At 36.7% G+C, this 19,333-nt stretch overlaps 1 protein-coding gene across 1 annotated transcript; it reads left to right on the top strand.

The window, feature by feature from the left end:
- The first annotated feature begins 1,177 nt into the window (after positions 1 to 1,177).
- On the top strand, positions 1,178 to 19,324 carry spry1 (sprouty homolog 1, antagonist of FGF signaling (Drosophila)). The gene is made up of 2 exons (XM_061891700.1): positions 1,178 to 1,597; positions 17,835 to 19,324. Exon 2 carries the CDS (start codon positions 17,890 to 17,892, stop codon positions 18,832 to 18,834), a length of 945 nt encoding a protein of 314 aa, XP_061747684.1. The 5' UTR covers positions 1,178 to 1,597; positions 17,835 to 17,889; the 3' UTR covers positions 18,835 to 19,324.
- The last annotated feature ends 9 nt before the right edge of the window (positions 19,325 to 19,333 follow it).

The raw sequence follows: 19,333 nt of genomic DNA, 5'->3' as shown, positions 1-19,333 counted from the left end.
CAAACATATATATATATATAAATAATAAACAAAATGCAAAGCCGTAGGCTTATTCAGATTCATTAAAAACTTAAATTTGGAACACAGCATCATCGTTTTCACAGCTTTTTTGTTGTTAGAGGTAGAGAGCGTTTTAATGTAAAGTTCCAAATATTTTTTTAAAGGCTCAAAAGATAGGACGGGTATTAAGAAACTTACATTTATGAATATAAAACTTGGCCAATAAAATAATGAGCTTGCAAAGGTAGAATTCCTTTTCAAACTTTTGTTCATACAGTGTAAAACCAAAAATAAAAACACAAATTTGTCATAAATATTGTCCAGGATGAAGCGACAGATGCCCTGCCTTTGTGTTTTGTTTTTGTTTTTGTTTTTTTTAAAGGTTTATTTATAAATTTCAACAATTACAAACAGTAAGTCATACTTTTTGGATTGATTTTTTTTTTTTTTAAAGGTTTATTTATAAATTTCAAACAATTACAAACAGTAAGTCAAACAACAATACAAAACATTATAAAACATTATGAAAACAGTACAAAACAGCGCCAGGGGGTTGTAAGTTCAAAATAATAAAAATAGAATACAAAAATATATATATATATAATAAACAAAATGCAAAGATTCATTAAAAAACTTAAATTTGGAACACAGCATCATCGTTTTCACAGCTTTTTTTGTTGTTAGAGAAGAGAGTGTTTTAATGTAAAGTTCCAAATATTTTTTAAAGGCTCAAAAGATAGGTCGGGTGTTAAAAAACTTACATTTAGCCAATAAAATAATGAGCTTGCAAAGGTAGAATTCCTTTTCAAATTTTTGTTCATACAGTGTAAAACCAAAAATCACATATTTAAAGCAAAGCACAAATTTGTCATAAATATTGTCCAGGATGATGTGTTTTTTTTTATTTTATTATTTTTTTTTTTTTTTAAAGGTTTATTTATAAATTTCAACAATTACAAACAGTAAGTCATACTTTTTGGATTGATTTTTTTTTTTTAAGGTTTATTTATAAATTTCAACAATTACAAACAGTAAATCGTACTTTTTGGATTGAGTGCGGCTAAGAATAACCCCCGTGACGTCACCGGAAATCCTCAAGAGCGGAAGTCCGCTGTCGCGCGCTCCACCTTAAAGGCGCGCACGGCGGCGGCGCGCACGGCGAGCGGATGTAATGTATCCTCCGCGAGGGGGGGCGTGGCCTGGGCTGGCCACCAGGGCCCCGCCCCCAGCCATCATTCATTCCGCCGAGCAGCAGCAGAACCTCCGTCACATTCTCGCCTCGGCGCTTCCTCCACCCGGGACTCTTGCACGCCTTTTCCCGGCGGCCTTACCCTCTCCACCCGGGACTCTTACACGCCTTTTCCCGGCGGGCTTACCCTCTCCACCCGGGACTCTTCTTGCACGGCGCGCCTTCCCACGCTGGAAAGGAAGAAAAAGGAAGAGGTGTTCTGTTCGCGCAGAACTTGGCTGGGGATTTACTGTCTTGCGTCCTGAAGAAAAGAAGTTTGGATTAACTGCACGACTTGGAAGGATTTTGTCCACTTTGGATCTTAGCGACTGCCTGCTTGATGGATCGGAGCCTGCGGACTACTTTGAGGTAAAAAAAAAAATGTTTTTTTTTTGTCCTCCTTTGCACGCAAATAATTTGACAGTGATAATTAAAAAGCAGTTAAAAGCGCTTAAAAAAAAAAAAAAAGTATTTTTAAAGTTGCTTTCGGAGATAAAGTTCCACGCGTGCGTGCGTCCCGCGTGCCCCTCCCCCACCGCGCTTGTTTTCATTCATAACTTTTTTTTATTTATTTGCGTGCCAGACTTTTGCAGCGCTTTAATTTGCAAAAATAATAATAAAAAAAAAACATCAAGTTAAACTCCACCAAATAAATGCGTTAAAGTTATTTTTATTCCACATTCTTGTAAAAAAAAATAAACAACACTTTTTTTTTTTTTTCATGGGCCGGAATACTAATTTCTTGTTTTCATGGCGGCCCGCATTTAAATGTTAAATAGTGATTGACATGCTGATGAGGACGGGAAGTGTTGACGTGCGCGTGGGAGGGGAAGAGGAGTCGGAAGAAGGCAGAAATAGACGCCATCCCAGCAGGCAGCAGACGTTGATTATACGTCCCCTCAAAACTGACGTTACCATGGTGATAATCAATGTCGGGTGATTTGAATTGATGAAGGTGGACCCCGACTTAAAGAAGTTGAAAAACTTATTGGGGGTGTTAGCATTTAGTGCTCAATTGTACAGAATATGTACTGAACTGTGCTATTTACTAATAAAAGTATCAATCAATCAATCAATAACGTTGAAACAACGTTGCTAGATAGTTGCGTTTCTAAACTGAGGCGACGTTGATGTCTAACGCTGGATCCAGGTTGTCGATAGGGAAAATGACCAAATTTCAATGTTCAAACATTGAATAAACGTCGTCTAAAAGTATGTTGTTTCAACGTTGTGTTTGTGTTGTACAATATCGGTTGGGAAAATTACCAAATTTCAATGGTCGAATCAATGTTAGAACCCGACATTGATTAAACGTCGTCTAAAAGTATGTTGTTTCAATGTTGTGTTTGTGTTGTACAATATTGGTTGGAAAAATTACCAAATTTCAATGGTCGAATCAATGTTAGAACCCGACATTGATTAAACGCCGTTTAAAAGTATGTTTTTTCAATGTTTTATTTGCGTTGCAGAATATTGGTTGGGAAAAATGACCAAATTTCAATGTTCAAACATTGATTAAACGTCGTCAAAAAGCATTTTGTTTCAACGTTGTGTTTGTGTTGTAGAATATTGGTTGGGAAAATGACCAAATTTCAATGTTTAAACATTGATTAAACGTTGTCAAAAAGCATGTTTCAACGTTGTGTTTGTGTTGTAGAATATTGGTTGGGAATATGACTAGAATTCGATGGTCAAATAAACATTAGAACCCGACATTGATTAAACATTGTCATAAAGCATGTTGTTTTAACGTTGTGTTTGTGTTGTAGAATTTTGGTTGGGAAAATGACCAAATTTCAATGTTCAAACATTGAATAAGCGTCGTCAAAAAGCATGTTGTTTCAACGTTGTGTTTGTGTTGTAGGATATCGGTTGGAAAAATGACAAAAATTCGATGGTCAGATCAACCTTAGAACCCGACATTGATTAAACGCCGTTTAAAAGTATGTTGTTTTAGTGTTGTATTTGTGTTGCAGAATATTGGTTGGGAAAATGACCAAATTTCAATGTTCAAACATTGAATAAACGGCATCAAAAACCATGTTGTTTCAACGTTGTGTTTGTGTTGTAGAATATTGTTTGGGAAAATGACTAAAGTTCGATGGTCAAATAAACGTTAGAACCCGACATTGATTAAACGTTGTCATAAAGCATGTTGTTTTAACGTTGTGTTTGTGTTGTAGAATATTGGTTGGGAAAATGACCAAATTTCAATGTTCAAACATTGAATAAACGTCGTCAAAAAGTATGTTGTTTCAACGTTGTGTTTGTGTTGTAGAATATCGGTTGGGAAAATGACAAAAATTTGATGGTCAAATAAACGTTAGAACCCGACATTGATTAAACGTTGTCATAAAGCATGTTGTTTTAACGTTGTGTTTGTGTTGTAGAATATTGGTTGGAAAATGACCAAATTTCAATGTTTCAACGTTGTGTTTGTGTTGTAGAATATCGATTGGGAAAATGACCACATTTCAATGTTTAAATGTTGTCATAAGGCATGTTGTTTTAACGTTGTGTTTGTGTTGTAGAATATTGGTTGGGAAAATGACCAAATTTGTATGTTTAAACATTGATTAAACGTCGTCAAAAAGCATGTTTCAACGTTGTGTTTGTGTGGTAGAATATCAGTTGGAAAAATGACTAAAATTCGATGGTCAGATCAACCTTAGAACCCGAGATTGATTAAACGCCGTTTTAAAGTATGTTGTTTTAACGTTTTATTTGCGTTGCAGAATATTGGTTGGGAAAATGACCAAATTTCAATGTTCAAACATTGATTAAACGTTGACATAAAGCATGTTGTTTCAACGTTGTGTTTGTGTTGTGGAATATTGGTTGGGAAAATGACTAAAATTCGATGGTGAAATAAACGTTATAACCCAACATTGATTAAACGTTGTCAAAAAGCATGTTGTTTCAACGTTGTGTTTGTGTTGTATAATATCGCTTGGAAAATGACCAAATTTCAATGTTCAAACATTGAATAAACGTCGTCAAAAAGCATGTCGTTTCAACGTTGTGTTTGTGTTGTAGAATATTGGTTGGATAAATGACTAAAATTAGATTGTCAAATAAACGTTAGAACCCGACATTGATTAAACGTTGTCATAAAGCATGTTGTTTTAACGTTGTGTTTGGGTTGTTGAATATTGGTTGGGAAAACGACTAAAGTTCGATGGTCAAATAAACGTTAGAACCCGACCGACAGTGATTAAACGTTGTCATAAAGCATGTTGTTTTAACGTTGTTTTTGTGTTGTAGAATAATGGTTGGGAAAATTACCAAATGTCAATGTTGAAAAATTGAATAAACGTCGTCAAATAGCAGGTTGTTTCAACGTTGTGTTTGTGTTGTAGAATATTAGTTGGGAAAATTACCAAATTTCAATGTTCAAACATTGAATAAACGTCGTCAAAAAGCATGTTTCAACGTTGTGTTTGTGTTGTAGAATATTGCTTGGGAAAATGACCAAATTTCAATGTTCAAACATTGAATTAACGTCGTCTAAAAGTATGTTGTTTCAACGTTGTGTTTGTGTTGTAGAATATTGGTTGGAAAATGACCAAATTTCAATGTTCAAACATTGAATAAACGTCGTCAAAAAGCATGTTGTTTCAACGTTGTGTTTGTGTTGTATAATATTGGTTGGGAAAATGACCAAATTTCAATGTTTAAACATTGATTAAACGTTGTCAAAAAGCATGTTGTGTCAACGTTGTTTATGTTGTAGAATATTGGTTGGGAAAATGACAAAAATTTGATGGTCAAATACACGTTAGAACCCAACATTGATTAAACGCTGTCATAAAGCATGTTGTTTTAACGTTGTGTTTGTGTTGTAGAATATTGGTTGGGAAAATGACCAAATTTCAATGTTCAAACATTGAATAAACGTTGTCAAAAAGCATGTTGTTTCAACGTTTTGTTTGTGTTGTAGGATATCGCTTGGAAAATGACCAAATTTCAATGTTCAAACATTGAATAAATGTCGTCAAAAAGCATGTTTCAACGTGTTTGTGTTGTAGAATATCGCTTGGAAAAATGACTAAAATTTGATGGTCACATCAACCTTAGAACCCGACATTGATTAAACGCCGTTTAAAAGTATGTTGTTTTAGTGTTGTATTTGTGTTGCAGAATATTGGTTGGGAAAATGACCAAATTTCAATGTTCAAACATTGAATAAACGGCGTCAAAAAGCATGTTTCAACATCGCTTGTGTTGTAGAATATAGGTTGGAAAAATGACCGAATTTCAATGGTCAAATCAACATTTTCCCGACATTGATTAAACGCCGTTTAAAAGTATGTTGTTTCAACGTTGTATTTGTGTTGTAGAATATTGGTTGGGAAAATGACTAACATTGAATGGTCAAGTAAACGTTAGAACCCAACATTGAATAAACGCCGTCACGAACATCTTGTTTCAATGTTGCTTGCGTTACAGAATATCGGTTGGGAAAATGACCAAATTTCAATGTTCAAACATTGAATAAACGTCGTCAAAAAGCATGTTGTTTCAACGTTGTGTTTGTGTTGTAGAATATTGGTTGGGAAAATGACTAACATTGAATGGTCAAGTAAACGTTAGAACCCAACATTGAATAAACGCCGTCACGAACATCTTGTTTCAATGTTGTTTGCGTTACAGAATATCGGTTGGGAAAATGACCAAATTTCAATGTTCAAACATTGAATAAACGTCGTCAAAAAGCATGTTGTTTCAACGTTGTGTTTGTGTTGTAGAATATTGGTTGGGAAAATGATTAAATTTCAATGGTCATATCAACATTTTCCCGACATTGATTAAACGCCATTTAAAAGTACGTTGTTTCAGCTTTGTATTTGTGTTGTAGAATATCGGTTGGAAAAATGACTAAAATTCAATGGTCAAACATTAGAACCCGACATTGAATAAAAAACGTCAAAAAGCATGTTGTTTCAATGTTGTGTTTTGGTTGTAGAATATTGGTTGGGAAAATGACCAAATTTCAATGTTCAAACATTGAATAAACTTCATCAAAAAGCATGTTGTTTCAACGTTGTATGTGGGTTGTAGAATATCGGTTGGAAAAATGACCGAATTTCACTGGTCAAATCAACATTACAACCTGATATTTAATAAACACAGTCAAAAAGAATGTTGTTTCAACATTGTATTTGGGTTGGAAGATATTGGTTGGCTGCGATGAGGTGGCGACTTGTAGCTGAGATAGGTACCAGAGCCCCCTGCAACCCCAAAAGGGAATAAGCGGTAGAAAATGGAAGGATGGAATATTGGTTGGGAAAATGACCAAAATTCAATGGTCAAATTTATGTCACAACCTGACATTGAATAAACGTCATTAAAAAGCATAATGTTTCAACGTTGTATTTGTGTTGTAGAATATTAGGTGGGAAAATTACTAAAATTCAATGGTCAAATAATCGTTATAACCTTGTTTCAACGTTGTGTTTAGGTTGTAGAATATTGTTTGGGAAAATGACCAAATTTCAATGTTCAAACATTGAATAAACGTTGTCGAAAAGTATGTTGTTGCAGCGTTGTATTTGTGTTGTAGAATATCGGTTGGAAAAATGACCAAATTTCAATGGTCAAATAAATGTCAGAACCCGACATTGAATAAACGCCGTCAAAAAACATGTTGTTTCATCGTTGTTTTTGTTGTAGAATATCGGTTGGGAATATGATCAAATTTCAATGTTCAAACATTGAAAAAACGTCGTCAAAAAGCATGTTGTTTCAACGTTGAATTTGGGTTGTAGAATATTGGTTGGGAAATAACTATCATTCAATTGCCAACACTGATTAAAGGTCGTCAAAAAGTATGTTGTTTCAACGTTATGTAGAATATCGATTTAGAAAATGACCAACATTCAATTGTTAACGTCAGAACCGGCCATTGATCACATGTCGTCAAATAGTATGTTGTTTTAACGTTGTATTTGTGTTGTAGAATATTTTTGGGGAAATAACCAAAATTCAATGTTCAAATCAACGTCACAAAGTATGTTGTTTCAATGTTGTATCCGTGTTGTGGATTATTGGTTGGGAAATAACCAAAATTCAATCTTCAAATCAACGTCAGAACCCAATATTGATTAAAGGTTGTCAAAAAGTATGTTGTTTCAACATGTAGTAGAATATTGGTTGGGAAAATGACCAGAATTCAATGGTTAACGTTAGAACAAAACATTGATTGAACATCGTCAAAAAGCATGTTGTTTCAACATGTAGTAGAATATTGGTTGGGAAAATGACCAGAATTCAATGGTTAACGTTAGAACAAAACATTGATTGAACGTCGTCAAAAAGCATGTTGTTTCAACGTTGTATTTGTGTTGCAGAATATTGGTTGGGAAAAAGACCACAATTCAACGGTCAACGTCAGAACCCAACATTGATTGAAAGTTGTCAAAAAGCATGTTTCAACATTATGTAGAATATTTGTTGGGAAAATGACCAAAATTCAATGGTTAACGTCAAAACAAAAAATTGATTAAACTCCGTCAAAAAGTATGTTGTTTTAACGTTAAATTTGTGTTGTAGAATATTGGTTGGGAGAATGACCAAAATTCAATGTTCAAATCAACCTCAAAAAGTATGTTGTTTCAACGTTATATTTGTGTTGTAGAATATTGGTTGGGAAATAACAAAAATTCAATGGTCAAATCAATGTCAGAACCCAACATTGATTAAAAGTTGTCAAAAAGTATGTTGTTCAACATGTAGTAGAATATTGTTTGGGAAAATGACCAAAATTCAATGGTTAACATCAGAACCCAACATTGATTGAACGTCGTCAAAAAGCATGTTGTTTCAACCTTATATTTGGATTGTAGAATATTGGTTGGGAAAATGACCAGAATTCATCGGTCAGCATCAGAACCCAACATTGATTAAAAGTTGACAAAAAGCATATTGTTTCAACGTTATAATTGGGTTGTAGAATATTGGTTGGGAAAATGACCAAAATTTAACGGTCAGCGTCAGAACCCAACATTTATTAAAAGTTGTCTAAAAGCATGTTTTAACGTTATGTAAAATATTAGTTTGGAAAATTACTAAAGTTCAATGGTTAACGTCAGAATTGGCCATTTATCAAACGTCTTCAAAAAGTGTGTTGTTTCAACTTTGTATTTGTGTTATAGAATATTGGTTGGGAATATGACCAAAATTCAACGGTCAAATCAACGTCAGAACCCGACATTGATTATAGGTCGTCAAAAAGTATGTTTTTTCAACACATTGTAGAATATTGGTAGGTAAAATGACCAAAATTCAATGGTGAACGTCAGAACTAAACATTGATGAAACGTCGCCAAAAAGCATGTTGTTTCAACGTTGTATTTGTGTTGTAGAATATTGGTTGGGAAAACGACCAAAATTCACTGGTCAGCGTCAGAACCCAACATTGATTAAAAGTTGTCAAAAAGCATGTTTCAACGTTCAGTAGAATATTGGTTGGGAAAATGACCAAAGTTCAATGGTTAAAGTCAGAACCAGCCATTTATCAAACGTCGTCAAAAAGTGTGTTGTTTCAACATTATGTAGAATTTTTGGTTGGGAAAATGACCAAAGTTCAATGGTTAACATCAAACGTCGTCAAAAAGTATGTTGTTTCAACGTTGTATTTCTTTTGTAGAATATTGGTTGGAAAATGGTTGGGAATATGACCAAAATTCAACGGTCAAATCAACATCAAAACCCGACATTAACTAAAGGTCGTCAAAAAGTATGTTGATTCAACACGTTGTGGAATATTGGTAGGGAAAATGACTAAAATTCATCGGTCAACGTCAGAACCCAACATTGATTAAAAGTTGTCAAAAAGCATGTTTCAACGTTATGTACAAACCCAGTTTCCATATGAGTTGGGAAATTGTGTTCGATGTAAATATAAACAGAATACAATGATTTGCAAATCATTTTCAAGCCATATTCAGTTGAATATGCTACAAAGACAACATATTTCATGTTCAAACTCATCAACTTTATTTTTTTTTTGCAAATAATCATTAACTTAGAATTTCATGGCTGCAACACGTGCCAAAGTAGTTGGGAAAGGGCATGTTCACCACTGTGTTACATCACCTTTTTTTAACAACACTCAGTAAACCTTTGGGAACTGAGGAAACTAATTGTTGAAGCTTTGAAAGTGGAATTCTTTCCCATTTTTGTTTTATGTAGAGCTTCAGTCCTTCAACAGTCCGGAATCTCCGCTGCCGTATTTTACGCTTCATAATGCGCCACACATTTTCCATGGGAGACAGGTCTGGACCACAGGCGGGCCAGGAAAGTACCCGCACTCTTTTACTACGAAGCCACGCTGTTGTAACACTTGTCTTGCTGAAATAAGCAGGGGCGTCCATGTTAACATTGCTTAGATGACAATATATGTTGCTCTAAAACCTGTATGTACCTTTCAGCCTTAATGGTGCCTTCACAGATGTGTAAGTTACCCATGCCTTGGGCACAAATGCACCCCCATACCATCACACATGCTGGCTTTTACACTTTGCACCTAGATGGTTCTCTTCATCTTTGGTCTGGAGGACACGACGTTCATCGTTTCCAAAAAACAGTTTGAAATGTGGACTCGTCAGACCACAGAACACTTATCCACTTTGCATCAGTCCATCTTAGGTGAGCTCGGGCCCAGCCAAGCCAGTGGCGTTTCTGGGTCTCGTTGATAAATGGCTTTGGCTTTGCATAGTAGAGTTTTAACTTGCACTTACAGATGTAGCGACCAACTGTAGTTACTGACAGTGGTTTTCTGAAGTGTTCCTGAGCCCATGTGGTGATATCCCTTACACACTGATGTCGGTTTTTGATGCAGTACCGCCCGAGGGATCAAAAGTCCGTAATATCATGGCTTACGTGCAGTGATTTCTCCAGATTCTCTGAACCTTTTGATGATTTTACGGACCGTAGATGGTAAAATCCCTAAATTCCTTGCAATAGCTCGTTGAGAAATGTTGTTCTAAAACTGTTTGACAATTTGCTTACAAAGTGGTGACCCTCACCCCATCCTTGTTTGTGAATGACTTAGCATTTCATGGAAGCTGCTTTTATAGCCAATCATGGCACCCACCTGTTCCCAATTAGCCTGCACAGCTGTGGGATGTTCCAAATAAGTGTTTGATGAGCATTCCTCAACTTTATCAGTATTTATTGCCACCTTTCCCAACTTCTTGGTCACGTGTTGCTGGCATCAAATTCTAAAGTTAATGATTATTTGCAAAAAAAAACAAAGTTTATGAGTTTGAACATGAAATATGTTGTCTTTGTAGCATATTCAACTGAATATGGCTTGAAAAGGATTTGCAAATCATTGTATTCTGTTTATATTTACATCTAACACAATTTCCCAACTCATATGGAAACTGGGTTTGTAGAATATTGGTTGGTAAAATGACCATAGTTCAATAGTTAACGTCAGAACCGGCCAATTTATGGCCAAAATTCAAGGGTCAAATCAACGTGAGAACCCAACATTGATTAAAAGTTGTCAAAAAGTATGTTGTTTCAACATTATATTTGTGTTGTAGAATATTGGTTGGGAATAACCAAAATTCAACGGTCAAATAAACATCAGAACCCAACATTGACTAAAGGTTGTCAAAAAATATATTGTTTCAACATGTAGTAGAATATTGGTTAAGAAAATGACCAAAATTCAATGGTTAACGTCAGAACAAAACCTTGATTGAACGTCGTCAAAAAGCATGTTGTTTCAACATGTAGTAGAATATTGGTTAAGAAAATGACCAAAATTCAATGGTTAACGTCAGAACAAAACCTTGATTGAACGTCGTCAAAAAGCATGTTGTTTCAACCTTGTATTTGTCTTGTAGAATATTGGTTGGGAAAACGACCAAAATTCATCGGTCAGCGTCAGAACCCAACATTGTTTAAAAGTTGTCAAAAAGCATGTTTCAACATTATGTAGAATATTGGTTGGGAAAATGACCAAAGTTCAATGGTTAACGTCAGAACCGGCCATTTATCAAACGTCGTATAAAGTGTGTTGTTTTAAAGTTGTATTTGTGTTGTAGAATATTGGTTGGGAAAATGACCAAAATTCAATGGTCAACGTCAGAACAAAACATTGATTGAACGTCGTCAAAAAGTATGTTGTTTCAACGTTGTATTTGTGTTGTAGAATATTGGTTGGGAAAACGACCAAAATTAATCGGTCGACGTCAGAACCCAACATTGATTAAAAGTTGTCAAAAAGCATGTTTCAACGTTATGTAGAATATTGGTTGGGAAAATGACCAAAGTTCAATGGTTAAAGTCGTCAAGAAGTATGTTGTTTCAACGTTATATTTGTGTTGTAGAATATTGGTTGGGAATATGACCAGAATTCAACGGTCAAATCAACGCCAGAACCCAACATTGATTAAAGGTCGTCAAAAAGTATGTTGTAGAATATTGGTAGGGAAAATAACCAAAATTCAACGGTCAACTTCAGAACCCAACATTGATTAAAAGTTGTCAAAAAGTATGTTGTTTCAATGTTATATTTGGGTTGTAGAATATCCATCCATCCATCCATTTCCTACCGCTTATTCCCTTTAGGGTTGCGGAGGGTGCCTATCTCAGCTATAATCGGGCGAAAGGCGGGGTGCAACCTGGACAAGTCGCCCACTCATCGCAGGGCCGGTTGTAGAATATCGGTTGGGAAAATGGCCACAATTCAATGTTCAAATCAACGTAAAAAGTATATTGTTTCAACGTTGTATTTGTGTTGTAGAACGTCAACGTCAGAACCCAAACTTGATTGAAGGTTGTCAAAAAGCATATTGTTTCAACATGTTGTAGAATATTGGTTGAGAAAACGACCAAAATTCATCGGTCAGCGTCAGAACCCAACACTGATTAAAAGTTGTCAAAAAGCATGTTTTAACATTATGTAGAATATTGGTTGGGAAAATGACCATAGTTCAATGGAAAACGTCATAACCGGCCATTAATCAAACGTCGTCAAAAAGTATGTTGTTTCAACACATAGTAGAATATTGGTAGGTAAAATGACCAAAATTCAACGGTCAACGTCAGAACCCAACATTGATTAAAAGTTGCAAAAAGTATGTTGTTTCAACGTTATAATTGGGTTGTAGAATATTGGTTGGGAAAATGACCAAAATTCAGTGTTCAAATCAACCTCAAAAAGTATGTTGTTTCAACGTTATATTTGTGTTGTAGAACGTCAACGTCAGAACCCAACCTTGATTAAAAGTTGTCAAAAAGTATGTTGTTTCAACGTTATAATTGGGTTGTAGAATATTGGTTGGGAAAATGACCAAAATTCAGTGTTCAAATCAACGTCAAAAAGTATGTTGTTTCAACGTTGTGTTTGTGTTGTAGAACGTCAACGTCAGAACCCAACCTTGATTAAAAGTTGTCAAGTATGTTGTTTCAATGTTGTAATTGGGTTGTAGAATATTGGTTGGGAAAATGACCAAAATTCATTGGTCAAATCAACGTCAGAACCCGACATTGATTACAAGTTGTCAAAAAGTATGTTGTTTCAACGTTATAATTGGGTTGTAGAATATTGGTTGGGAAAATGACCAAAATTCAGTGTTCAAATCAACCTCAAAAAGTATGTTGTTTCAACGTTGTGTTTGTGTTGTAGAACGTCAACGTCAGAACCCAACCTTGATTAAAAGTTGTCAAAAAGTATGTTGTTTCAACGTTATAATTGGGTTGTAGAATATTGGTTGGGAAAATGACCAAAATTCAGTGTTCAAATCAACCTCAAAAAGTATGTTGTTTCAACGTTGTGTTTGTGTTGTGGAACGTCAACGTCAGAACCCAACCTTGATTAAAAGTTGTCAAAAAGTATGTTGTTTCAACGTTATAATTTGGTTGTAGAACATTGGTTGGGAAAATGACCAAAATTCAATTGTCAAATCAACGTCAGAACCTGACATTGATTAAAAGTTGTCAAAAAGTATGTTGTTTCAACGTTATAATTCGGTTGTAGAATATTGGTTGGGAAAATGACCAAAATTTATTGTTCAAATCAACGTCAAAAGTATGTTGTTTCAACGTTGTGTTTGTGTTGTAGAACGTCAACGTCAGAACCCAACCTTGATTAAAAGTTGTCAAAAAACATGTTGTTTCAACGTTATAATTGGGTTGTAGAATATTGGTTGGGAAACTGACCAAAATTCAATGGTCAAATCAACGTCAGAACCTGACATTGATTAAAGGTTGTCAAAAAGTATGTTGTTTCAACGTTACAATTGGGTTGTAGAATATTGGTTGGGAAAATGACCAAAATTCAGTGTTCAAATCAACCTCAAAAAGTATGTTGTTTCAACGTTATATTTGTGTTGTAGAACGTCAACGTCAGAACCCAACTTTGATTAAAAGTTGTCAAAAAACATGTTTCAACGTTACAATTGGGTTGTAGAATATTGGTTGGGAAAATTACCAAAATTCAGTGTTCAAATCAACCTCAAAAAGTATGTTGTTTCAACGTTGTATTTGTGTTGTAGAACGTCAACGTCAGAACCCAACCTTGATTAAAAGTTGTCAAGTATGTTGTTTCAACGTTATAATTGGGTTGTAGAATATTGGTTGGGAAAATGACCAAAATTCAATGGTCAAATCAACGTCAGAACCCGACAATTATTACAAGTTGTCAGAAAGTATGTTGTTTCAACGTTACAATTGGGTTGTAGAATATTGGTTGGGAAAATTGACAAAATTCAGTCTTCAAATCAACCTCGAAAAGTATGTTGTTTCAACGTTGTATTTGTGTTGTAGAACGTCAACGTCAGAACCCAACCTTGATTAAAAGTTGTCAAAAAATATGTTGTTTCAACGTTATAATTGGGTTGTAGAATATTGGTTGGGAAAATGACCAAAATTCAATGGTCAAATCAACGTCAGAACCCGACATTGATTAAAAGTTGTCAAAAAGTATGTTGTTTCAATGTTATATTTGTGTTGTAGAATATTGGTTGGGAAAATGACCAAAATGTATTGTTCCAATCAACGTCAAAAGTATGTTGTTTCAACGTTGTGTTTGTGTTGTAGAACGTCAACGTCAGAACCCAAACTTGATTGAAGGTTGTCAAAAAGCATGTTGTTTCAACATGTTGTAGAATATTGGTTGGGAAAACGACCAAAATGCATCGGTCACCAACACTGATTAAAAGTTGTCAAAAAGCCTGCTTCAACATTATGTAGAATATTGGTTGGGAAAATGACCAAAACTCAATGGTCAACATCAGAACCCAACATTGATTAAAAGTTGTTAAAAAGCATGTTTCAACGTTATGTAAAATATTGGTTGGGAGAATGACCAAAATTCTACGGTCAACATCAGAACCCAACATTGATTAAAAGTTGTCAAAAAGTATGTTGTTTCAACACATTGTAGAATATTGGTAGGTAAAATGACCAAAATTCAACGGTCAACGTCAGAACCCAACATTGATTAAAAGTTGTCAAAAAGTATGTTGTTTCAACGTTATAATTGGGTTGTAGAATATTGGTTGGGAAAATGACCAAAATTTATTGTTCAAATCAACGTCAAAAGTATGTTGTTTCAACGTTGTGTTTGTGTTGTAGAACGTCAACGTCAGAACCCAACCTTGATTAAAAGTTGTCAAAAAACATGTTGTTTCAACGTTATAATTGGGTTGTAGAATATTGGTTGGGAAAATGACCAAAATTCAGTGTTCAAATCAACCTCAAAAAGTATGTTGTTTCAACGTTATATTTGTGTTGTAGAACGTCAACGTCAGAACCCAATCTTGATTAAAAGTTGTCAAAAAACATGTTGTTTCAACGTTATAATTGGGTTGTAGAATATTGGTTGGGAAAATGACCAAAATTCAGTGTTCAAATCAACCTCAAAAAGTATGTTGTTTCAACGTTGTATTTGTGTTGTAGAACGTCAACGTCAGAACCCAACCTTGATTAAAAGTTGTCAAGTATGTTGTTTCAATGTTGTAATTGGGTTGTAGAATATTGGTTGGGAAAATGACCAAAATTCAATTGTCAAATCAACGTCAGAACCCGACATTGATTACAAGTTGTCAGAAAGTATGTTGTTTCAACGTTACAATTGGGTTGTAGAATATTGGTTGGGAAAATGACCAAAATTCAATGGTCAAATCAACGTCAGAACCTGACATTGATTAAAAGTTGTCAAAAAGTATGTTGTTTCAACACGTAGTAGAATATTGGTAGGTAAAATGACCAAAATTCAACGGTCAACATCAGAACCCAACATTGATTAAAAGTTGCAAAAGGTATGTTGTTTCAACACGTTGTAGAATATTGGTAGGGAAAATGACCAAAATTCAATGGTCAAAGTCAGAACCCAACATTGATTCAAAGTTGTCAAAAAATATGTTGTTTCAACATGTAGTGGAATATTGGTTGGGAAAATGACCAAAATTCAATGGTCAAATCAACGTCAGAACCTGACATTGATTAAAAGTTGTCAAAAAGTATGTTGTTTCAACACGTAGTAGAATATTGGTAGGTAAAATGACCAAAATTCAACGGTCAACGTCAGAACCCAACATTGATTAAAAGTTGTCAAAAAGTATGTTGTTTCAACATGTACTAGAATATTGGTAGGGAAAATGACCAAAATTCAACGGTCAACGTTCGAACCCAACATTGATTAAAAGTTGTCAAAAAGTATGTTGTTTCAACGTTATAATTGGGTTGTAGAATATTGGTTGGGGAAATGACCAAAATTCAATGGTCAAATCAACGTCAGAACCCGACATTGATTAAAAGTTGTCAAAAAGTATGTTGTTTCAACGTTATAATTGGGTTGTCGAGTATTGGTTGGGAAAATTACCAAAATTCAGTGTTCAAATCAACGTCAAAAGTATGTTGTTTCAACGTTGTGTTTGTGTTGTAGAACGTCAACGTCAGAACCCAACATTGATTAAAAGTTGTCAAAAAGTATGCTGTTTCAACGTTATAATTGGGTTGTAGAATATTGGTTGGGAAAATGACCAAAATTTATTGTTCAAATCAACGTCAAAAGTATGTTGTTTCAACGTTGTGTTTGTGTTGTAGAACGTCAACGTCAGAACCCAACCTTGATTGAAGGTTGTCAAAAAGCATGTTGTAGAATATTGGTTGGGAAAACGACCAAAATTCATCGGTCAGCGTCAGAACCCAACACTGATTAAAAGTTGTCAAAAAGCCTGCTTCAACATTATGTAGAATATTGGTTTGGAAAATGACCAAAACTCAGTGGTCAACATCAGAACCCAACATTGATTAAAAGTTGTTAAAAAGCATGTTTCAATGTTATGTAAAATATTGGTTGGGAAAATGACCAAAATTCAACGGTCAACATCAGAACTCAACATTGATTAAAAGTTGTCAAAAAGTATGTTGTTTCAACACATTGTAGAATATTGGTAGGTAAAATGACCAAAATTTAACGGTCAACGTCAGAACCCAACATTGATTAAAAGTTGTCAAAAAGTATGCTGTTTCAACGTTATAATTGGGTTGTAGAATATTGGTTGGGAAAATGACCAAAATTTATTGTTCAAATCAACGTCAAAAGTATGTTGTTTCAACGTTGTGTTTGTGTTGTAGAACGTCAACGTCAGAACCCAACCTTGATTGAAGGTTGTCAAAAAGCATGTTGTAGAATATTGGTTGGGAAAACGACCAAAATTCATCGGTCAGCGTCAGAACCCAACACTGATTAAAAGTTGTCAAAAAGCCTGCTTCAACATTATGTAGAATATTGGTTTGGAAAATTACCAAAACTCAGTGGTCAACATCAGAACCCAACATTGATTAAAAGTTGTTAAAAAGCATGTTTCAACGTTATGTAAAATATTGGTTGGGAAAATGACCAAAATTCAACGGTCAACATCAGAACCCAACATTGATTAAAAGTTGTCAAAAAGTATGTTGTTTCAATACATTGTAGAATATTGGTAGGTAAAATGACCAAAATTCAACGGTCAACGTCAGAACCCAACATTGATTAAAAGTTGTCAAAAAGTATGTTGTTTCAACGTTATAATTGGGTTGTAGAATATTGGTTGGGAAAATGACCAAAATTTATTGTTCAAATCAACGTCAAAAGTATGTTGTTTCAACGTTGTGTTTGTGTTGTAGAACGTCAACGTCAGAACCCAACATTGATTAAAAGTTGTCGAAAAGCATGTTGTTTCAACGTTATGTAGAATATTGGTTGGGAAAATGACCAAAGTTCAATGGTTAACATCAGAACCGGCCATTTATCAAACGTCTTCAAAAAGTATGTTGTTTCAACGTTGTGTTTGTGTTGTAGAACTTCAACGTCAGAACCTAAACTTGATTGAAGGTTGTCAAAAAGTATGTTGTTTCAACGTTATGTAGAATATTGTTTGGGAAAATGACCAAAGTTCAATGGTTAACATCAGAACCGGGTCAAAAGTATGTTGTTTCAACGTTGTGTTTGTGTTGTAGAACGTCAACGTCAGAAACTTTGATTAAACGTCATCAAAGAGCATGTTGTTCATGTTTCAGTTGTCATCGTTGTTTCAATGTCCGCCGGGGACCAAAGTCGGGGAACAGGCGTGGTTAACTTGTCCTTCTGCGGCAGGTCCTCCGATGCACGCCAAGTCCACGGTGGATGTGGGCAGTGGTGATCCCCCCAGATGGAGCTCCAAAGTCAACATGGCCCCGGCGGTTCCTTAGCGCTGATCCGCCAGCCTTCCCAGAGGTCGGATTACGAGCGGGACTTCCAGCATGCCGCCATCCTCTCCCTGGACCAGATCAAGGCCATCCGCTCCAGCAACGAGTACACGGAGGGGCCCTCGGCTGGGGCGCGGCGGCCCCCAGCCCCCCGCATGCCGCCCCGGCCCCGGGACAAGCAGGAGAGGACTCACGAGGTCATCCTGGTCAATGTGAACAACAACTATGAGCGCCGGGGGTCCGGACACCACCACCACCACCACCTCCACCACGGTGGTCCCCGGGTGCCGGGGCTGAGTCGCTCCACCAGCACGGGGAGCGCCGCCAGCTCCGGGAGCAACAGCAGCGCCTCCTCCGAGCAGGGACTCCTGGCTCGCTCGCCCCCGGCCAGGCCCGTGCGGACCCAACCCAAGCCGGGCGCCCTTTTCCCCCCACCCCCGCTTAAACCGGACCCCGCCAAGGCGGCCTGGGCGCCCGCCGCCGGGCACCAGTTCATCTGCGAGCGCTGCGGCAAGTGCAAATGCGGCGAGTGCACGGCGCCCCGCGCCCTGCCGGCGTGTTTGGCGTGCGGCGGCCAGTGCCTGTGCTCGGCGGAGAGCGCCCTGGAGCACGGCACCTGCATGTGCTTGGTGAAGGGCGCCTTCTACCACTGCTCCAACGACGACGAGGGCGACTCCTGCGCCGACCACCCCTGCTCGCCGTCGCACTCGCACTGCTGCCCGCGCTTCCTGTGCATGGGGCTGATGTCGCTGCTCTTCCCCTGCCTGCTGTGCTACCCGCCCGTCAAGGGCTGCCTGCGGGCGTGCCAGAGCTGCTACGACCGCGCCAAGCGCCCCGGCTGCCGCTGCAAGAACTCCAACACCGTGTACTGCAAGCTGGAGGGCTGGGCGCCCCGCAAGCCCTCCTGATCGCCGCGGGAACATGTTTACGGAACATTCCAAGGAGCAACCACTCGAGTCTTCTCTCCTGGATCCGGGTTTCACACGCCAGTGTTTGCCTTAAGCCCCGCCCCCCTCTCACCTGTGAAGGACCATCTTGTCGGCCGTGATGTAGCTAACAGCAGGTCTTCTTTTATGCTGACGTTGCATTATTGCAATATTCCCTTGTCTACATTTTAAGCTGAAACAAAAAAAAAAACCATCAGAGGAAATAATTCTGGCTATTTTTCTCTCTCTCTCTCTCTCCAAATGTTGTTGTTGTTGTTGTACAAAATATTTATTATGTGAAGCTCTATTATTTTATGATATTTATTGCAAGAGACAGTCTTAAATGTTACTCCATGTCTGAATTATAACAAGAACTATCGAATACTTAGTGAACCAGGGCGGCACAAAAGTAAAAAAAAAAAGTATGTTAACTTTAACGCAGAAAAATATATGAATGGAAAAAAACAAAGGAGTGCTGTGT

The sequence above is a fragment of the Nerophis ophidion genome, linkage group LG29 (assembly GCF_033978795.1).
Source record: "Nerophis ophidion isolate RoL-2023_Sa linkage group LG29, RoL_Noph_v1.0, whole genome shotgun sequence".
Taxonomy (NCBI): domain Eukaryota; kingdom Metazoa; phylum Chordata; class Actinopteri; order Syngnathiformes; family Syngnathidae; genus Nerophis; species Nerophis ophidion.
This window is presented reverse-complemented; position numbering and strand designations above follow the sequence as displayed.

What these genes read in the sequence shown, in the direction of transcription:
- spry1 (XM_061891700.1), top strand. Translation starts at nt 17,890, where the DNA reads ATGGAGCTCCAAAGTCAACATGGCCCCGGCGGTTCCTTAGCGCTGATC.